This window comes from Triturus cristatus, chromosome 4_2 (genome assembly GCF_964204655.1).
Source record: "Triturus cristatus chromosome 4_2, aTriCri1.1, whole genome shotgun sequence".
In the NCBI taxonomy this organism is placed as follows: domain Eukaryota; kingdom Metazoa; phylum Chordata; class Amphibia; order Caudata; family Salamandridae; genus Triturus; species Triturus cristatus.
The window spans coordinates 833,816,219-833,838,625 of record NC_140586.1 but is presented as its reverse complement, the minus strand read 5'-3'; the positions used below and the strand labels follow the sequence as shown (position 1 = coordinate 833,838,625).

General features: G+C 54.4%; 1 protein-coding gene across 1 annotated transcript in view; it reads left to right on the top strand.

Moving 5' to 3' along the window:
• Positions 1 to 771: 771 nt before the first annotated feature.
• Positions 772 to 22,407, top strand: part of LOC146835211 (uncharacterized) — a 134,731-nt gene continuing 113,095 nt past the window's right edge. Inside the window, exon 1 of the mRNA XM_085602801.1 lies at positions 772 to 1,504. Within this exon, the coding sequence (XP_085458927.1) occupies positions 1,477 to 1,504 (28 nt within the window). The 5' untranslated portion in view covers positions 772 to 1,476. The remainder of the gene's footprint in view (positions 1,505 to 22,407) is intronic.

Genomic DNA, 22,407 nt, shown 5'->3' with positions numbered 1-22,407 from the left:
ACTGACTCCAAAAATGGGGAGCACGCTCTTAAGTATTTGAATATTTCCAGAGCAATACATAAGATCTGCCTTTTAAACTTATATTTTTTTAATCTCATTTCTTTAGCCGTATGTGGTGTAAAATTCACTGTTTTTCCTGGTTTAAAAAAAAAAACTTTTATGAGGTAAAAAAACAATCCACTCCTTGGAAAGAAGGGCTCACTTGCTTCACTGCTCGCTCGCGAAAGAGGTGTGGCGCGGGGCCAGGGCGACTGACTCCGGAATCTGGGGATCACGGTTCAATCCCTGGTGCCAGTGGCAGATTAGCCCAGCACCATGTGACTCTGGGCAATAGCTTGCTTAATCTTCCCGACAGCGCCTAGAGACCCTTACGGGTGATTATTCACGCTTTACAAATGTGGAATATTATTATTATTATTCGGGACAGGTATTTAGACCTCAACCCATCATCCGATCATTTACTGGAGCTTTTTTTAGGCGCTACATGCACACACACACTATAGACAGCCAGCTGCAAAGCACCGGAAACAAAGAGTCAGGGGAGGGGGGGAGAGCGGGGTCCATCAGGTTACAACAGGCAGGGAGACAGGGTAGGTAGGTGGGCGTGTTCGACACTGCCTGACCGTGATTATCTATTTACCCTTGGTTGTCTAGGCACTATAATCATAGCTCAGGGGCAGATAGTGTTGCACTGGGCAGAATAGTTGACAGGGAAGAGGAGTGAAAAGGAGAAGATAGGGTGTGGAGGGGCAACGATGGAAAAGGTGTATAGGTGAATGGGGGGCAAGAAACAGGTGCATGAATCAACAGAGTATGGAAGTGAGGAGGGAAGAAAGGAGACAGAGGGGAGAGAAGAAATAAAGGGAGGAAAAGGACGTTTTGAGCAAGGAGAAGATGGAGGGACTGGGAGTTAAGAGTGGAAAGAGAGAAAGAGTAAATAAGAAAGACAGATAAAGAAGGTCGGAAAAAACTAGGGAAAGGCATCAACCGGGAGAGGGAAACGGGAGCTGGACAAAGGCTTGAAAACAAACTAAAGCAAAGATGCAGATGAAGAGCAGGATGGTCAGGAATGAAAGAAAGGGAGGGCAGGGACGAAAGAGGGAAGGAGAATTGAAAAAGAAAAGCCTGGCGCTGAGCCAGACAGAGTAAAGGATTGGAGGAGGAAAGACGGAAAACAGAAAGGGAAAGAAGAAGTGGGGCGCGCGGAGGGAGGAGAACCAGACTGTGGAGAGAGAGGGCGCGCGTGGAGCAGGGTTGGGTCTGACGCGCACCTCCACAGGAAAGCAGAGCCGCTCGGACGGGGAGGCGCTGTGCGGCGTCTGTGCGAGCGCTGGAGCAGGTTCAAGGCGCTGGGAGAGCCTGGGCGAGGCGGCAGGAAGGAAGCCCAGTCTGAGAACCCTGAAGCATCGGCTCCGAGAACCCCTTCCCCGCCCAAGGACCCTAAGTTACCTGTCCCAGGACTCCCCGAGACTGAGGATGGCGAGGAGGAGCGCGGCAGAGAGAGGTACAAGCTGAGGAGTGGAGGGACCTGAGGAGAAAGTGGTGTATGGCACCGGGGCAGAGAGTAAGCAGTGTGAGCCAGAGGCGCAAATAGAGCCCTATGGGCGTTGCGCCCATGGTGCGAGGAGAGGGGCGCATTGCAGTGTACGGGAGGAAAGGGCGCGCACTGCACTGTACGGGAGGAGAGCAGATTACACAGTGCGTGGAGAGGGGCGCACTGTACGGGAGGAAGGGGCGTGCACTGCACTGTACGGGAGGAGAGGGCGTGATATGACTGTACGGGAGGTGAGGGGCGCACTGTACGGGAGGAAAGGGGGCGCACTGCGCTGTACGGGAGAGAGGGCGCGATATGACTGTACGGGAGAGAGGGCGCGCACTGCACTGTACGGGAGGAGAGCAGATTACACAGTGCGTGGAGAGGGGCGCACTGTACGGGAGGAAGGGGCGTGCACTGCACTGTACGGGAGGAGAGGGCGTGATATGACTGTACGGGAGGTGAGGGGCGCACTGTACGGGAGGAAAGGGGGCGCACTGCGCTGTACGGGAGAGAGGGCGCGATATGACTGTACGGGAGAGAGGGCGCGCACTGCACTGTACGGGAGGAGAGCAGATTACACAGTGCGTGGAGAGGGGCGCACTGTACGGGAGGAAGGGGCGTGCACTGCACTGTACGGGAGGAGAGGGCGTGATATGACTGTACGGGAGGTGAGGGGCGCACTGTACGGGAGGAAAGGGGGCGCACTGCACTGTACGGAAGGAGAGGGCGTGATATGACTGTACGGGAGGGGAGGGGCGCACTGTACGGGAGGAAAGGGCGTGCACTGCACTGTACGGGAGGAGAGGGCGTGATATGACTGTACGGGGGGTGAGGGGCGCACTGTACGGGAGGAAAGGGGGCGCACTGCGCTGTACGGGAGAGAGGGCGCGATATGACTGTACGGGAGAGAGGGCGCGCACTGCACTGTACGAGAGGAGAGTAGTCTACACAGTGCGAGGAAAGGGTACGCACTGGACTGTACAGAGGAGAGTAGTCTAAACATAATGCGAGAAGAAGGTGCGCACTGCACATACTGGGAGGAGCGGGTCCGCGCTGCACTCTGTAGGGGGGAGACTGCACATAGAACGGGTGGGGGGGGGCGTGCTGGCTGCACTTTGTACAGGGGAGGGAAACTTCACACTGCGAGGAGAGGGTGCACAGCGCACTGCACTATGTACAGGGGGAGGGCAGACTGAACATAGTGCGAGAAGATGATGCGCACTGCACTCTAGGGGGGAGGCTGCACATAGTGCGATGAGAGGGTGCTCACTGCACTAGGGCAGACTGCACATAGTGGGCGGAGGGGGTGCGCACTGCACTCTAGGGGGGGACAGACTGCACATAGTGCGATGAGAGGGTGCGCACTGCACTCTGTACAGGGGAGGGCAGAGTGCCCTTTGTACAGGATAAGGGAAGTGTGCATTGTATAGAGGGATCGAACTTCCCTGTGCACGGGGGAAACCAGCTCTGTCTCTGCTGGACAAGGATGCAGGGTGTCTACAGCGGTTGCACTCTACAGGGGCGCACTGCACACAGCACAGGTTGACTGGGTGAAGAAGAGACGATGCTCTCCCTACCTTATTATTATACACGTTCTCTCAGGGCAATGTGGGGCAGGTGTGGCTATGTTTGCTACGGGTTACATTGCCAGTCTGTGGTAAGCAAAAACGCTGCAAAATGTTTCCAGTGGTCCAGGAAAAATGCTATTTTGCCTACAGAGACATGCCCATACGTAGAAACACCGTCACTTTTGAGGCCTTTTGCAGTCTTTTGGCGCCTTATGTAAGAGTCGGACCTTGTGATGTAAATTACTTACATGTTTTAATGTATGTATTGGAGCTACCGAGGCATACTTAATACCATTCCTCCCAGAAAAGAAGAAAAGTTGCACTTAGCAATGCTCTCTTAACTGTGGCTGGACATACTGTGTGCATCTTTTCATCCGGGAGAAAGCCTTCCGGCCGTATTACTCATCTGAAGCACAGTGAGCAGCGTAAGAATAATACAAATAAATGGAAGTGAAAAAAATCTTAATGCTCAAGTTCCTGCCTGAATAGGCCTTGATTCCCAGACTCCATTACTGCTCTCTATTCGCTCTTCTTGATGAACTTTTGACATGGTTACATACCTGGGAATAACACTGTTAGCATGCATTGTACATACAGATGTTCGAATGTTCCTCGCCCATTACTGTATCCGCCCCACCCCTATGTGAAGAGTTCCCATACCTACAGGAGTCTTGCACGCGTCTTGCATAATTATGTAACAAATGTTTTGCTTCCCAATACTGTATCCCTCTTACCCAAAATTGAGAAGCGCTCCTATACCCATAAGAGTCATGTTCCCGCTATGCAAAACTTTATAAATAAATAAATACTGTTGGAAAGGCGTTCGCCGGAGGGGGGTTCGGTACACGTCTTGCCCACCCCTTTGACCCACCTCTCCCAAGTAGGCCGAACCAGGGGCGCACACCCTGAGCTTACACTACGAACAGAGTGACACCACACGTATTCTTTGTAGGACGATAGGCTCTTTTATCGAAGGTTTCAAGGGATCTTTATGATCCAAGGTGTAAGTAGTACATCAGCGGCACAAGATACTACAAATCGGTAGTAGGGGAATGGGGGTAGCGGGACAGTCTTTGAAGGTAGTGTCTCTGCAAAGTACCCTGCGGATAGCTCACAATCCTCGAGCTGGAGGGTGTTGGTTCTCTGGGCGATCTCTTGCCAATTCGTCCTCGAGGGGAGCGCCGCGAGTCACTCAGCAGGCACAGGTAATCGGAGTTCGGGAGCCGCGATCTCGTCAGCAGGGCTCAGATGGTTCAATGGCTGGGGGCCGCGAGTCACTCAGCAGGCCCAGGTGGTTCGGTATTCGGGAGCCGCGACCTCGTCAGCAGGGCTCAGATGGTTCAATGGCTGGGGGCCGCGAGTCACTCAGCAGGCCCAGGTGGTTCGGTATTCGGGAGCCGCGACAGCGTCAGCAGGCTTCGATGGTTCCAGGTCTTCTCTGCCATTCGTTCCTCCGGCACCCCCTATTATACTCCCCCTGCCCTTTGAAGTCCGGAGTCCTCGCAGAGAGGGGCCTTTGGTGACTGAGGGGGTTCGGCGGGATTTTCTGCCGCTCGTTTCTTTGGTCCTTTCAGGTGGGTCTGGGAGGGTCCCCAGACGCTCGGCAGGCGAGGCGCCTGCTCCCCAGGGGCCTGGTGGCCGATCGAGTCCTCCCGGGGGAAGGCGATCCGAGGTGTGACTGGGCTGGCGCCTCTTGGTCTGGCTGGGGGGTTCCCGCTCCCTCGGTCGGACATGCGTGGTAGGGTGTCGAGTCTGTCGGGGACTCTGGCCGGCCCTCGGGTCTGTGTGGCTGGGGCGGCCGGAGTCGGAGATGCCGTGTCTTGGGGGTGGTTGCAGGTTGGCTGGATGATCGGGAGGGCATACGCCGTGAGGCCGGTCTCACACGCGTCCCCCCCAGCTGAAAGGCGTGGAGAACTACCCATCCACTGGGAGGTTCTCCTCGCCGAAGCGGAAGAACCGGGACAGGCCGTCGGCATTGGCATGATCCGTCCCTGGGCGATGCTCGACAGTGAAATCCATCCCTTGGAGGGAGATTGACCATCGTAGTAGCTTGGGGTTCTCTCCCCTCATCTGCATCAGCCACCGCAAGGGCCGGTGGTCCGTCTGTACTCGGAAGTGGGTTCCAAACAAGTAGGGCCGTAGTTTCTTGAGGGCCCAGACTACGGCGAAGGTCTCTCGTTCTATGGTACTCCAACGCTGTTCTCGAGGCAGCAGCCTTCGGCTGATGAAGGCTATGGGCTGATCTATGCCCTTGTCGTTGAACTGCGAGAGGACGGCTCCGATGCCGTGTTCGGATGCGTCGGTCTGGACCACAAACTCTTGGGAGTAGTCGGGGGCCTTGAGTACTGGGGCGGTGCACATGGCGGTTTTCAAGGCGTCGAACGCCTGTTGGCACGGGGGGGTCCACTGCACCTTCTTCGGGAGTTTCTTGGAGGTCAACTCCGTGAGAGGCCCTGCGAGGCTACCATAGTTTTTAATGAACCGCCGGTAATATCCTGTGAGGCCCAGGAAGGCCCGGACTTCCGTCTGAGTGGTGGGGGGCTCCCAGGACTTGATGGCGTCGATCTTTGGTTGGAGGGGGGCGACCTGCCCGCTGCCCACCTGATGCCCCAGGTAGACCACGGAGCCTTGCCCGAGCTGGCATTTGCTGGCCTTCACTGTCAGGCCGGCTTGGCGCAGGGCCAGCAGTACTTGCCGGAGGTGCTGGAGATGCTCGTGCCATTGAGAGCTGAATACGGCTATGTCGTCAAGGTACGCCGCGCTGAACTCCTCGAGTCCGGCCAGGACCTTGTTTACCAACTGCTGGAAAGTGGCCGGGGCATTTTTCATCCCGAACGGCATGACCCTGAAGCGGTAGTGTCCATCGGGTGTGGAGAAGGCGGAGCGTTCTTTTGCTCCCTCCGTGAGCGCAATCTGCCAGTAACCGCAGGTCAGGTCGAAGGTGCTGAGGAAACGTGCGGCCCCAAGGCGGTCGATGAGCTCGTCGGCGCGGGGAATAGGGTGAGCGTCCGCTCGGGTGACCGCATTGAGCCCCCGGTAGTCCACACAGAATCTTAGTTCGGGGGCGACCCCAGGGGCGGCCTCTTTCGGGACCAGGACTACCGGGCTGGCCCAGGGGCTATCGGAGGGTTCGATCCCTCCAAGGGTTAACATCTTCTGTACCTCGGTCTTGATGCAGGTGCGGACCCGGTCAGGCACCCGGTAGGCTCGGTGTCGCACAGGGGGGCTGTCGCCGGTGTCCACGTCGTGGACACACCAGTCGGTGACCCTTGGGATGAGGGAGAAGAGGTCTGCGAATTGTCTGAGCAGCTGGCGACAGTCGTCGGACTGTTGGGGAGTGAGGGTGGTTGACAGTTTCACTCCCTCCACGGAACCATCCAGGTCTTTAGCGCACAGGGGGTCGGGCAGGGGTTCAGTGTCTTCTTCCGCCCCATCATCGGTGGCCAGTAGCAAACTCAACTCCGTTCTCACAAAGTGGGGCTTGAGACGGTTCACGTGGAGAACCCGAAGGGGGTTCCGTGGGGGCTGTACATCGATCAGGTACGTGACCTGACTCTTCCGCTCGATCACCTTGAAGGGGCCAGTCCATTTGTCCTGTAGGGCGCAGGGTTTCACCGGGGCCATGACCCAAACCTGCTGGCCCGGCTGGAACTCGACCAGAGTTGCGTTCTGGTCATACCAGCGCTTCATCTCTTCTTGGCTGGCCTCGAGGTTAGCCTCTGCGAGTTCTCTGAACTTCCGGGTCTGGTTGCGTAGCACCAGGATGTAGCGGAACACATCAGGGGGGGTCCCCCGGGGGCTTGTCTCCCAGCCCTCTTTGACCAGGCTCAGGGGCCCCCGGACAGGGTGTCCGTATAGTAGTTCGAATGGGCTGAACCCCAGGGACTTTTGGGGAACTTCCCGGTACGCGAACAGGAGGCAAGGGAGGAGGACGTCCCATCTTCGGCGCAGGGGCTCCTCGAGGCCCAGGATCATCCCCTTCAGGGTTCGGTTGAAGCGTTCCACCAGGCCGTTGCCCTGGGGGTGGTAGGGGGTCGTGAACTTATATGTTACTCCGCACTGCTGCCACAGGGACTTCATATAGCGGGATATGAAGTTAGTGCCGCGATCACTCACAACCTCGCGAGGGAATCCGACACAGGAGAAGATCCCCATGAGAGCCCGGCTCACCACGGGAGCCGTCACGGTGCGGAGGGGAATGGCCTCGGGGTAGCGGGTGGCATGGTCCACCAGGACGAGGATGAATCTGTGGCCCTGGGCGGTCTTCGGATCCAGGGATCCCACGATGTCGATGCCGACCCGCTCAAACGGGGTACTCACAACGGGAAAGGGTTGTAATGGAGCCTTGCGCTTGCCGCCACTTTTCCCACTGCCCTGGCACGTGAGGCAGGATTTACAGTGGGCTTCTACATTTGCTCGCATATTGGGCCAATAGAAGTGGGTAACTAATCGCTGATATGTTTTGTCTTGGCCTAAGTGTCCTGCCAATGGTACATCGTGGGCCAGGCCCAGGAGGAGGCTTCTGAAGCGCAGGGGTACCACCAGTACTCGGGCTGCGCCTAGCTCGGCTGACTTTTGTTCGCTGTATAGGAGGCCATTGTCCCAATAGACCCAGTGGGTTCCGGTCCGGTCACCGGCGGTCTGGGCTTCGGCTTGTTGTCGGAGTCCCACGAGGGAATGGCAGGTGGCCTGTTCCAGGCAGAACTCTTCATGGGAGGGCCCTCCCTCACAGCGCCACTGGGCCATCTCGGGCAGTTCTCCGAGCTCAGTCAGTGCCTCAGGGGCGGAAGGTTCCGGCCCTTCTCCCGGGTTAGTGTCTTCTTCTCCCTCCGAAGGGGGGTTGTCCGTTTCTGGTAGGGTGTCCCTGTTCTCGGGGACAGTGTTTGGTGGGAGGGCCTCCCCGCCCTCGGAGAGAGGCAGTCGCGCGGTCATGGAGCGCGTGGTGGCGCAGACCCATTCGGGTAGGCCCATCATCCCGAGATGGGCTCTTCGTTCCACTTGCCCCAACGGGGAACTCTCAAGGTCGTTGCCCAGGAGGCAGTCTACGGGCTGTGATGTTCGGACGGCTACCTTCAACTCTCCGGAGACTCCTCCCCACTCGAAAGGCACCAGAGCCATCTGGCAGAGGCTCTCGGAATTGTCGGAGGATATGACCGGACAGAGGGCACCGGGTAGGATCTGGTCTTCAGAGATTAGATTGCGGTGGACCGCGGTGACACTTGCCCCGGTATCGCGGAGGCCCTCGACTCGGTGGCCGTTGATGGTCACCTGCTGTCGGTACTTCTTCGTGTTGGCGGGCAAGGGTGTCCCGGGGACCATTTCTCGATCACCAAGGGAGACCAGGGCCATGGCAGCGGGTTCCCACTCTTCAGAGTCCTCTATCTCTTCTCCTAGGACCACGGAGGCCATCTGTCGTGCCGGGGGGTTGGTCGTTGCGGTTCGTTGATACTGGGGACACTGGGGGTCATTGGCGTAGTGTTCGGGCTGTTGGCAGTGGAAGCAGGTGATCCTGGGTCGAGGCCCTAGCCGCCCCGGGGCTCCGGTGCTGGCTGGGGACGGGGCTGGCCTTGCCGCTGGTGGGCTGCTGGAAGGGCTGTGCGGGGGCCCCCCTGGGAAGTCTCTCGGTCGGCCGTGGTTTCCTCCGCCCCTCTGGCGGGGGGGTCCTTGACTGTGGCGACCGTAGTCTCCCACGGGGCCTCGGGTGGCCCGGGTGTTCACCCAACGGTCAGCCTCGGCGGCCAGCTTTCGAGGGTCGGTGAGTTTACTGTCCAAGAGGTGTTGGCGCAGTTCTACAAAGCAATTGGCCGCTAAATGTTCCCAGGCGATCAGATCAAACAGCTCTTCGAAGGTGGAGACCTTGCTGCCCTTGATCCACCCGTCCAAGGCCCGGCTGTAAAAGTTCACGTATTCTACCCATGTGGTGCCCAGTATCTTTTTGCAATCTCGGAACCGTTGCCGGTACATTTCGGGGGTGAGTCCATACCGGCCCACGAGGGCTTCCTTCATGTGGCTGTAGGAGTTCATGACTGTGGAGGGCAGATCCAGCAGGGTATCTCTTCCTTCGCTTAAGAACCCGCCCCATAGCCCGGCCCCCCAATCCTTCTGCGGGACTCGGTGAGAGGTCATGGCGACTTCGTAGGCCTTAAACCACTGCTGGATATCGTCGTTTTTGTAATACTCCTTTACCACATCCTTGGGGATGTGGACTTTGGCTTCCACGGTGGGAGCGGATGGTAGATTCCCGGAGGGTCGTGACTCTTCGCTTTTATCCCTCAACTCGATCTCTTTCAGGCTGCGTTCATGTTCCAGCTGGAGTTTCTTTTCGTCGTGCTCTCTTTGGCGTCTTTTTTCCTCGAGTTCCCCTTGTAGCCGTAACTGCTCGACGGCTAACTTTTTCTCCGCCAGTTTTATTTCTCCCTCGATTTTCAGCTTGGCCAGTTCAAGTTCGTGGTTGCGGCTTCTCTCCCGGTCTGCTAGTTCCTCGGGGGACAGGTTCCCCTCTGGCCCGTTGTTTCTCACCGGGATGCTTTGTGGTTCATGGGTGGAGTCTCCTTCCGTTTGGGTCGGGGGCGCCCCCGTTTCGACCCAGGTCTTCAATACTTTCTGGAAGTCTTCCTTTGTGCTTAATCCGGTGGTAGCGATTCCAAGGTCTTTGCAAAATTGTTTTAGTTCTCTATGCGTATAATAGTCCAATTGATCCTCTCGGAACGGTGAGCTCATTTCGGTGCCTGCGGCACCCAGGGAGGTTTCTCCTTCCATCTCTGTTTGGTAGTGCATCAGTTGTTCACTGCACGCTCTCTTTCGGTGTCGGCTCGGATCCCGTCGTCTGCCACCAAATGTTGGAAAGGCGTTCGCCGGAGGGGGGTTCGGTACACGTCTTGCCTACCCCTTTGACCCACCTCTCCCAAGTAGGCCGAACCAGGCGCGCACACCCTGAGCTTACACTACGAACAGAGTGACACCACACGTATTCTTTGTAGGACGATAGGCTCTTTTATCGAAGGTTTCAAGGGATCTTTATGATCCAAGGTGTAAGTAGTACATCAGCGGCACAAGATACTACAAATCGGTAGTAGGGGAATGGGGGTAGCGGGACAGTCTTTGAAGGTAGTGTCTCTGCAAAGTACCCTGCGGATAGCTCACAATCCTCGAGCTGGAGGGTGTTGGTTCTCTGGGCGATCTCTTGCCAATTCGTCCTCGAGGGGAGCGCCGTGAGTCACTCAGCAGGCACAGGTAATCGGAGTTCGGGAGCCGCGATCTCGTCAGCAGGGCTCAGATGGTTCAATGGCTGGGGGCCGCGAGTCACTCAGCAGGCCCAGGTGGTTCGGTATTCGGGAGCCGCGACCTCGTCAGCAGGGCTCAGATGGTTCAATGGCTGGGGGCCGCGAGTCACTCAGCAGGCCCAGGTGGTTCGGTATTCGGAAGCCGCGACAGCGTCAGCAGGCTTCGATGGTTCCAGGTCTTCTCTGCCATTCGTTCCTCCGGCACCCCCTATTATACTCCCCCTGCCCTTTGAAGTCCGGAGTCCTCGCAGAGAGGGGCCTTTGGTGACTGAGGGGGTTCGGCGGGATTTTCTGCCGCTCGTTTCTTTGGTCCTTTCAGGTGGGTCTGGGAGGGTCCCCAGACGCTCGGCAGGCGAGGCGCCTGCTCCCCAGGGGCCTGGTGGCCGATCGAGTCCTCCCGGGGGAAGGCGATCCGAGGTGTGACTGGGCTGGCGCCTCTTGGTCTGGCTCGGGGGTTCCCGCTCCCTCGGTCGGACATGCGTGGTAGGGTGTCGAGTCTGTCGGGGACTCTGGCCGGCCCTCGGGTCTGTGTGGCTGGGGCGGCCGGAGTCGGAGATGCCGTGTCTTGGGGGTGGTTGCAGGTTGGCTGGATGATCGGGAGGGCATACGCCGTGAGGCCGGTCTCACAAATACCTTGGTTGTAAATGTGCCCTCTCTGCAGGGCCTGTATGCACTCTGGGGGGGGAGGAGTCTGCACTTTAAGTGGGGCGTTACTGACCTGTAGGAATGATGGGGCAAACCAGGGGCACAACTTGATCAGTGATCGATAAGATTGGGGGGGGGGGGTGAACTTCAGATTTCCCAACAATCACACTGACATATCTTGTGAACAGCAAAACACTCAAGATGATGGACGGTAATCCATCTTTATTTTACACACCACCCCACCCAACTGCCAGGCCAGGTCCTCCCTGGACCGGAATCAAGCATCCTAGGACCGGTTTCTGGCTATCAGCCGTCATCAGCCAGGATAGCTTGACTCCATGGCGTAGTGAGCACGGGACCCACGCCTGGGCATACCCGTCCCACAGAGGGCGAACAGCAAAACACATTACATTATATGAGAGAAAGTGCACGGGGGATGGGCGGAGGGGCGAAGGGGCGGTGCGTTAGGAGTGCTTAAAACACAATATTAATAATCATATCTTTATTTGCTTGTTTACTAAAAACCCTTGCAGCGCTAAAGCAGCGGCATCAAACTCTCCACGTTAAAAGAACCGCAGTTAAAACCTTTACACCAATAAAATATTATTCAAACTAACCAACATTTTGTAAGAACTTCAAAAGAGACGAGAGAGCGTGTGTGTGTGTTTGTCTGCAATCCTACAGATGCCTCACCACACCCAACTGAAAGCACCTGTGCCCCACTATTTACTACCAAATAATTTTTTTTTGGGGGGGGGGGTGTAACACCCTAAACGACCCTCCTGAAGCAACACCCCTTGGGCAAACAGTACTACTTAAAGGGGGCACATTCTAGGGAATAGTGCAGTTGCAGAATGGGTGGGCAGTGCGGTAAGGCTAGAGGAGACTGCAGCTATAGGGTGGTGGCCTGCGCCCCGTGTGTTTGTAAGGGGGTCCATGTGGGGGAGGGGCTGATCACTCTCTGGTGGGAAGGACGCTGCTCTTTGTAGAGCCAGGGTGAGACACACCTCCCTGCCCACTTTGTGTGGGAGAGTGGGTGGCGCTCACCCCGTGGGGAGGGGCACACAGCATCCAATATGGGAATAGACTGCACTCGATGGACGGGGAGAGGGAGGTGGGGGGGATATTAATTTGCCAACAAGAGAGCTGCCTGACCCGTGTGGGCGCCCAGAGACATTCAGGCCAGGGGTTTACCCCAGGAGTAGGGGGGGGGGGGCATCGGAACTCAATTCACCTGCCTTGAAGTCCAGCTGGTGAAGTCTATGGTAGCAGGACAGACTGCAGGGTGTGAGGTGTATGGGGAAGACTACAGGGTGTGAGATGTATAGGGCAGACTGAGGGGTGTGAGATTATAGGGCAGGCTGCACCGTGTAGGGTGCGGAGGCAGACTGCAAACTGTGATGTGTATAGGGCAGACTGCGCGCTGTAGGGTGTAGATCGCACACTGCACACTATGGGGTATATAGGGGAAACTGCGCGCTCTAACGTGTACAGGAGGGACTGCACGCTGTGGAGTACATAGGCAGATTACACACTGTGAGATCTATAGGGCAGATGGCATGATGTGAGGTGAATAGGGCAACTGAACGCTTTGAGGTTTATAGGGCATAGTGCACGCTGTGAGGTGTATAGGGCAGACTGCACGCTGTGGGGTGTATAAGACAGACTGCACGCTGTGAGGTGTATAGAGCAGACTTCACGTTGTGAGGGGTATAGGGCAGGCTTCACGCTGTGAGTTGTATAGGGCAGACAGCACCCTGTGAGGTGTATAGGGCATAGTGCAGCTGTGCAGTGTATAGGGCAGACTGCATGCTGTGAGGTGTATAGGTCAGACCGTGCTGTAGAGTGCACAGGCAGACTGCACAGAGTGCGGTGTATAGGGCAGACTTCACGCTCTATAGGGCATACTGCACTCTGTGAGGTGTATAGGGCAGACTGCGCGCTGTAGAGTGCATAGGTGGACTGCACGCTGTAGAGTGCATAGGTAGACTGCACGCTGTAGAGAGTGCATAGGTGGACTGCACGCTGTAGAGTGCATAGGTGGACTGCACGCTGTAGAGTACATAGGTAGACTGCACGCTGTAGAGTGCATAGGTGGACTGCACGCTGTAGAGTGCATAGGTGGACTGCACGCTGTGAGGTTAATAGGGCAGACTGCGCGCTGTAGAGTGCATAGGCAGACTGCACGCTGTAGAGTGCATAGGTGGACTGCACGCTGTGAGGTTTATAGGGCTGACTGCACGCTGTAGAGTCCATAGGCAGACTGCACGCTGTAGAGTGCATAGGTGGACTGCACGCGGTGAGGTTTATAGGGCTGACTGCACGCTGTAGAGTGCATAGGCAGACTGCACACGGTACAGTGCATTGGCAGATTGCACGCTGTGAGCTGTTGTATACAAAGGACAGTGTTATAAGTGGTGCACGTGCCAGACTGCACTCCCGCCGGGGGTGTTATGGCGGATTACCGTAGAACAGACTGCACTTCACACGAGGACGGGCTGCATCATCGGGTTCGGGAAGCAGGCGCTCCGCAAGCAGCGAGTGAGAACCGGTGCCGGAGCCGGGCATGTTTGGGGTGCACCGCCATAGAGGTGACGCCTCTCTGGTGGAAGTGTACAGGAGCAGAGCAGGCCCGACCGGCTCTTCTCGTTCCTCGGTCGGGGGGCGGGCACTAATGGCCGCCCTGTGCCCTGGCCTCCTGCTGCGACAGGTGGCACGCATGGGAGCAACGGTGAGGCAGGCGGCCTGACTTCAAACACGGCGTGAATACAGCACTCACTGTCTCCTGCATCCCCGGAGGGCCCACAGATGCAGGGGGCGCACCAAGCACTCATTCATAACTCGGCACTTCCGGTCTCTCCGCCCTACGATTCCTCTCTCTTTATTTCACTAACGCAGGTTCTCTTTCTTCCCTGCTTTCTCTCGTGGTCACTCCTGCCCTGTCTTTCTCTCCGTCCTCCGTTCTCCCTCTTCCTCCCTCCTCTCCTGCTCGGGGCCAAAGCAAAGTCTGATGGCAGACACCACGGCTGCATGCCTGTGTGGGCCGGTGCAGGTGACCGGCCGGAAATACCAGAGCGAGGGCGGGAATATCTGTGAGATTTTTAAAATTCCATTGACATTTGCTGTGGGTGAGAGCAGGAGCTCGCCTACAGTCTTAGAATTCAAGGGTTCAAGAAACGAATATTCTTTTTTTATTGCTGCTCTCTTGGGTGCAACATGGCACTTCATTCGCTATGAGAATGAATCGGTTGGAGGTGCACAACACGCACTCCAACTTGTCAGTGTGTGTATCTGTGAGCAGTAAAGGCACACTTGCAAAGTGGGAGTTGTCCCTGACGTGCAGCCTCCATTTTGGAAGTCGGCGGTGCCCATTCGCAGGAGCATGGATGGCGCAGGGGACCACTGCCTCCTCCCTGCCCTACGACCTTTGCATTATGCCAGTGTTTTTAAATTGTACACCCTGTCTCTGTGAGGTACAGGAGCTGCAGTTTCAGCATTTTGCAAATGCCAGTGCAGGAAAGGTCTACCACCCCTAGCAGGCCTGCATCCCTGCATGTGCAATGTGGTAGGATCCCAGGAGAAGTCCAGCTTCATTAATATTCATGACGTCAGATATTTGAGACTCTTGCCAAACCTTTGTTTTGCACTGTGACAGTGAGGCATTGCAGCACAAAACATTTTTCCAGGTCCAAAGCAGGCAAATGTTTACATAAAGATCCAATACGCTGCATGACTGACAGTATGACTGGGTTGTACATTGCATTAGAATCCCCAGAGCAAACCCCCTGCTCGCTTTGTGTGAAGGGCTATGTGTTTCTCGATACAAACAACAGCTTGGACTGGATAATCTGCTTAGGTATGGTGTAAACTTGAGTACAGTGTTATGTTCTCTTAAGCAGATTTGTAGAACGCACTGTCACCCAGGAGAGTGTCCTGGCGCTGGTGAGACGTCTTTGCTATGTGTGGCTGGATGGGTGATGTTTGCTTCTGGTTGTACAAGACTGACATCCACCGTAAACAAAATTGTTTTCAAGGGGTATTTAAACATAGACAATAAAATATACCAAATATATTTAAAAGTACATTTTACACAAGGAAGCAATTCTGTTATCTGCTTTGTTTGTACCAGCTCATTTATTTCCATTAGTACTGCCGCTTGACACTGCCAGCGTAAAAGAAATTGGTGTCAGACAACTCAATTCTCACTCATTGGGAGTGGGTGTCACACCTTCATGAAGAATGTCACTCATAACCAGTCTTAGGATCCTCAGTGCCTTCCATAGATTATAATGATTTAGAACCATAATTATTCTGTTAAAATATAAACTTTTGGTTAAAAATTTTTAATTCTCCCTCCTGATCACCTCAAGATATCTTGTCTCGTGCAACAAACGTTACTGGGTGTGGGGAATCGCCATTGTTCGGTTAAGGTCTCAGCACTGCTTGACACATGAGCTGAAGCACACCTTTACAGGCACCAACCTGACCAAAAAGGGCCTGAGCATTTAGTGCGCACTGGGAAGGCAACTTCATACTGGTGCTGTGTCAAGAATAATGCGCAAACTTTGTGAACACTTAACAACAGCTAGCAAGGAACTGAGATCCAGATGGGAGAACACACCTGAGAAATGTTATGTCTTCCTTTTGGGCACCAGTAGGGGCAGATTTACACATTTTTTACGCAACACAGCAGAGCAACCAAACTTGCTGCACTGTGTCGCACAAGAGAGAAAAACATTGCAGAGGCGTATCTACTAGGATTGGTCTGCTGGTAGTATCTTCTTCTGTACTGGAGCTCTAAGGCGGCCTTGCATGATGCACATCCTCACACCTGGTGCAGAGGCGAGGATATGGTGTACAGGCAAAGAACATGTACTGAAGCCACACAATTCCAGTACAAAGTCCTATGTCTAATCAAACTAAGAAGGATCCTGCAATGGATGTGTGCAGTGCACTTCAACATACTTGCAATTCCGGGATTTGTAGGAAAAATTTAAATAGTTCCCCTTGTTAATGCCTGCTTCAAGGAAGCATTCGTTTTTGATGCAAAGTCCCATCTGTCTAGCTTAGTAGATACGTTTTTGTGCCACAATCTTTGGGGGTTTGCACTGGTCCACCCAAGTGTCTCCCCAGTGAAGCCCCCCTGGGCATAAAGCGATGTAAAGCATCACAAATTGCTTCTTGCAGTTAGGAATAGACCTTTCCAACGCAAATATCTTTTGCAGTGGAAACTAAATCCCAATGTGTAGATGTGTGTTGCTTTGCATCACTTTGCGTTGTGTTGCTTTGCATCACTTTGCGTTGTGTTGCTTTGCATCGCTTTGTGACAGCACAAAGTCTTACTACATCTGGGCCTGGGTGTTTCCAAAGGAAAGCTGTAAGCAACAGTGGGGCCTTCTCTCTGAGTCTGCACATCTGGTACAGGCAGTGGTGCAGTCTCCCTGGTACAGGTAGTAGGCGGTAGCAGGGCTGTATCTCTGTCTTTGTACACCTGATACAGGCAGTAGACAGCAGTGGTGCTGTCTCTCTTTGCCTCCACACCTGGTACAGGCAGTAGGCAGCAGTGGTGCCATCTCCCTGGTACACGTAGTAGGCGGTGGCAGGCTGTCTCTCTGTGTTTGTACACCTGATACAGGCAGTCAACAGCAGTGGTGATGTCTCTCTTTGCCTCCACACCTGGTACAGGCAGTAGGCAGCAGTGGTGCAGTCTCTCTGTGTCTGCACAGCTGGAACAGGCAGTAGGTGCCAGTGGTGCCATCTCTCTATTTCTGCACCCCTGGTACAGGCAGTAGGCAGCAGTGGTGCCATCTCCCTGGTACACGTAGTAGGCGGTGGCAGGCTGTCTCTGTGTTTGTACACCTGATACAGGCAGTAGACAGTAGTGGTGCTGTCTCTCTTTGCCTCCACACCTGGTACGGGCAGTAGGTAGCAGTGGCACTGTCTCTCTGTGTCTGGTATGGGCAGTAGGCGGCAGTGGTGCCATCTCTATGTTTCTGCACATCTAGTACAGGCAGTAGGCAGCAGTGATTTGCGCGGTGTTGCTTAACTCCAGATTTACGAAGCCATTCAAAGCCACGCAAAGTGGCTTAGCGTGGCTTCATACATCTCACTTCGAGGCTTGCGTCATGCATGTGCCACTTTGCATGGTGCAAACACGATGCAAGCCTCTTATAATTATGGCCCTGCATTTTTAGTAACTTTTGTTCTGTTTGAGATGGAGAATTTTTTTTCAATTGCAGGTTATGCAAATACAGCTAATTCGGAATTATGTGGAAAACAACACGGCCGAAAAATAGCATAATTCCAGTGGCCCTAGTTATAGAAGACTGCATGCATCTGTGCAGGCAACGTTTGTAGTAAAATCAAGGAAATCAACAGTAAAAAATGGCCCATCAAACCATAAACCAGGCGGACAAACAGTCAGAAAACCGTCCCACACACTGACTTGTCAGACCAGCCTTATGCATTTATTAAATTCACAAGTGCATAGCTGCCAAGTTTCCCACGTCCTTGTGTGATGTGCTACTCCAGTCCAGTATTTATTTCATTGACTTCTGGGACTTGTAACCCTGTTTTATAATGCAATAAATAAGACTACAAGCCCCAGAATTCAAAGAAAAACTTGGACTGGAACACGCATGACTGGTGAACCTGGGAACTTGGCAGGGTGCTTGCTATAGGCCAGTCCCGGTCCACCACCCTGGTTAGAAAGAGAACTGCCAACAAGTCTCTGAAAGCAGTTTATGTCCTGAAATCCGTGCAGTGCTGCTGATTTCACTGTACGACACAGGTGTATTTCCTGATCAAGATACGTGTTAACCAGGTGACAACCAGCCCCATTACACAAAGGTCACTTGTTTATGCCATGTCATTTATTTCTCCAGATGCAGTCAGAGTCACAAGCCACACGGTGCATTTCTCTGCTATGGGTGCCAAGGAGCAAAATATCATTTCTTGCGTCCATCAGTCACTCATGGGTCCAAAGTTCTTGTGATTTCATTTCATTTACAGCTACATCATTGGACTAATTAGTGGTTGAATGACGTGACTAGGATAACAGAACACGGCGGAAGCCTTATTGTTTGGGACCCTTTACTTGTTACATGTTCCTCGATTTTCGAGCTGTTTTGAATCCTCCAGTTCCAACGGCCGGAGCGTCGGCCGTTGGCCGGTAACGCCAGTGACGTCAGACCCCTCACTCCCAGCGTCCTCTGAGCGTTACCCGGCAGTCGGACCTGGTTGCCAGGCAACCGCTGCTAAACTACCGCATTGTTGTGGTTAAATAAACAGCTCCAGGTAAACCAGGCCAATTAAGATGCACATGGGAGGATTTGCCGCGAGCCGCTTTTACAGGGCGAGTGGATTAACCGGGGCGACCTGGCTGTGTTTATTTAATGTGACAGATTAGACGGGCGGCTGTGGGGCAGTGCAAGATGCAGTGACTGGCTGGGTTCTCGGCACCTACAAAGACCTGCTTCCCAATGGCACTATGTCATTCAATTCAGAGCTGCTAAATTTGGAACAGAAGAACCAGGTTCGTGTCTCAGCGTCGTCTCAACATCCTGTGATTCTGGGCAAATCACTTAATCTCCCCGTGTTTACAAAAATAAAAAAATGAATGTGTTCTTGTGTAACATAACTGGTGCTTATGTAAATACCAAATACCTTCAGGTCGAGTTTGGTCTATACAAAACTGCCCAAAAAACCATATATATATATATTACATTTTTTTTCAGCCATTGTTCCTTTCAAAGGTATAACTTTTATACGCTTTTTCTGAATATAAGTGAATTGTAGCAAGAACACGTGATAAAAGAGAAACCTATAGATTGGAACAAATGCGTGAGAAAAGGCCTTGAAATGTAGATACGAGTTTCTTAACAAAAGGTTAACTCTACTACTTTCTGAAATGCCGCTGACCGCGGCCCCCGCAGGGGGCCACTCGGCGGTCGGCGCCTTAGTGGCCCCGGGGCCCCGGTCACCCCTCCCCACTCCCTCCTTCGGGGGGGGGCGGGGATCCCGATTGTTGCCCCCCTCCGTGTCGAGGGCCGGAAGTGACGCGAAAGGCGCGTCACTTCCGGGCCCAGGTGTGAGGGGAAGGCTATTTAGCCTTCCCCCACCCTCACTGGCGACCTCAGCACGATGCGCTGTGGACGGGATGGCTGCACTGCCCATTGTGGGATCTAGGAGGCTGTCGGCTAACGCGCGGTTTCGCGCGGACACTCTGCCTCACCTGGTGCTCACGCCCGTCCTTGGAGCTTCGGGAACCGGTTTCGAACCTCGGATACGGGTTGGCGTTCTGGGGGTACCCTGCATCATAAAACAAGATCCCCCCCCCCCCTCCCTCCACGGCCATAATTCGGCTGCTCGCCTGAGGTCCACGGGGGCTGAGCGCGCTGGCCGTGATTGTGGTGCACGACAGAACCGGGAGGCAGGCAGCGCTTACCGGGTATGCGTGCAGAGGTATGCGAGAGGGAGCCAGCCTAGTTCGCCCTGTTTGTCCAGGTCCTCTGATACCGGGCGGCCGCAGTGTCAGGGGGCTTTACCTTGTGCTCTCCTGACGTTCATATTGCAAGCATTATTTAATTAAAGATTAAAACGACCCTAATCTCTAAAACGGTGTCTTTTCATCAATATCAGCGCGAGAAAAGAGGTTGTGGCGTAACGGCCACAACCTGTGTGGCCCGAAGGGAAGTGCCGAAGGCGCGATGAAGTGCAGAAAATGGGTGTGCGAAGCCAGGTGGCCGCATCCGGCCCACTAAGCTCTGATTTACTAGCTTTTGAAGCACTTCCGGCCCATCCACGTGTCGGCTGAATACCCCCAGTGTTGATCACGGGAAAGTCTACGCTCTAGGAGTAAGGGAGTTACCATAAAGGTGATTTAATTCAGCTGTGGGGCCAGAAAAGTCCGTCAAATGGAGCTATGAATACCGATGCGATGTGTGTAGCGCTTGCTTCCAGTGCCCCAGCAGTGCGTGTTTGTAGCTCTAAAATCACAGGCTCTGCCATTAACCACCACCGTGGCTTTCATTTTTTATCAAACTTGGAAGGGTGAAAGGAGGGGCGCAGCCGAGATTTTGTAAGCTTGGTTTTACCCAGGGTACACACATGTCTGCAGCTTGTTTGAGAACTGTTTTCTAAGCATGTTTAGTGATTTAAATAGTAATTCGGCTTTCGTAGGGCCCCTCCAAGCCAGAGAAGTTTTACATAGAAGCCGGAAGTGATGCTGAGATCCGGTCGTGTTTTCTGTAATACTATTAATTATGTAAAAGTGACATATACAATTCTTGGTAAAATCTGGTTTGTTTATGAGCTCGTGTGGAATAGACTTCAAGTGGAGCGCGTGCGTGTGATTTTCAAAGCTTGGGGCAAAGGTGACCGTTGCGGAAGTTGGGGAGTGCGGGCCACGCATGGCTGATGCCATTGAGCTGCGGCCCCGTCCCCTTGTGTCGATGGTTGTGCCCTGCAGCCTGCCTGCTCCCGGGCGTTGAAGAGCCTGGGGCGGGCCTCGGGCCGCGTCATTTCGTTGCATCGGGGGAAACGGGGCAAGTAGTGCAGGGCTGCCCTCGCGAGGGCGGCGCCGCCCACCGGTGGGGGTGGCGTCCAATGAGCTGTTGAGGCTCGCGATACCGACGACTGTATTGCCGGAAACAAAGGGGAAAGGGTTGTGGTCCGTCGGCTGCGCGCCGCCTCTGGTGCAGTAATGCAGAGGGGGCGAGACGCGAGGTCGCGTCTACATTCTGTGAGTCACTTAATCACTAATTCACTCAATTCCCCGTGCCTAATTATATGTACGTAAACATGAATTTAATTATGGTTCTATGTAGAGCTTTCGCTACGATGAGGTGGCCTAACGGCCAGGGCGCTCGACCTCGGACCTCGGGAACTAGGTTCGAGTCTCGGTAATGCCGATGAACTTCCTGTGATTCGGGGCAAAACACTTGATCTCCCCGTGCCTTACAAAACGTGAATGTGGGTCCTCATGTAACGGAACGGGGGCTATGTAAGGCGCTGTAATACTTAATTGGTTTCGGGTCAAGTTCGCGCTATATAAAACTCGGCAAATATTTTCAATGCCTTCGGGTCGAGCTCGCGCTATCTACAATACGCGTAAAGGCGTAACCTATACATGAACCGAGGCTCATGTCCTCAAGGTCCGCTAGGAGCGGTGCCAGTTCACTGAGGCTCGGAGAATGGACGGGAGCGGTGGGAGCATCCCAGTCCCATGGTGTGTCCTCCTGTGCGGGACCCTAATCTTTAAAACGGTGTCTTTTCACCAATATCAGCGTGAGAAAAGAGGTTGTGGCGGAACGGCCAGAGCTGCCGACATTGTAAATAGGAACCAGGTTCGAGCCTCGGCGTCGGCAAAACATCCCGTGATTCGGGGCAATTCACTTAATCTCCCCGTGCCCAACAAGAAACAAGCAACCTCGGAGCGGGGGACCAGGGTGCGAGAGTCGGTATTGTCTTTTATATTGAATGCGGAGACGATTCATAAAATATGCATAAAAGCATAATCGAGACATGAACCACGCCTCATGGCTTCAAGGTCCGAATCTGGTTCGGCAGACACCTTCATCCCCAGCGAACGGATATGGCCCAAGGGAGAGTGGGGAGCGGTGCCGGTTTCTGAGGCCGGGCGTATGGACGGGAGCGGTGGGAGCATCCCTGTCCCATGGTGTGTCCTCCTGTACTGGGCCTTGTCCGCCTGTCGTGGCATCTCCTCACCCCCGCCGCACTGACTCTGGGGGTGCGAGGTCTTAGAGCTTCGGAGCCGCGTCCGCATCGCGAGTCGATAGGCCTCCCTGATTCCACTCGTAGGGAGCAAATGCGTTTGTCGGCTTTTACATCGGTGCTCGGGTACAGCGCTTTCAGACCTTCGCGATGTACAACTATAGTTGGGTTGTGATTTGAATAGCGATGGCCCTTGGCCCTGACAACGATACAGGGTACTTAACCAGGGGCGAGCCGCGAGGTCGCGTCCACATTCTGTGATTCGGGGCTAATCACTTAATCACTCCGTGCCTCAATGTGTATGTAAATACGGTGCTACGGGATATATGCATAAAGAGCGAAACGTATACAAGGACCGAGGCTCAGGTAATCAATCTCAATCTGGTTGGTGTTTCGAGTCTCGATGCCGCATTCTGTGATTCGGGCCACATCACTTAATCTTAACGCCCCCGTGCCTAAATATGTATGTAAATGCGGTGCTTCACGCTCCAATACCTTTGGGTCGAGTCGCGCAGGATAAAGAAGATATGCAGAGATTTCAAACTTAGGGGCAGGGAAGCAAGGTTCGAGTCTCGGGGTCGACGCCACATCCTGGGATTCCGGGCGAATCACTTAATCCCCCCGTGCCTGAATGTAAGCG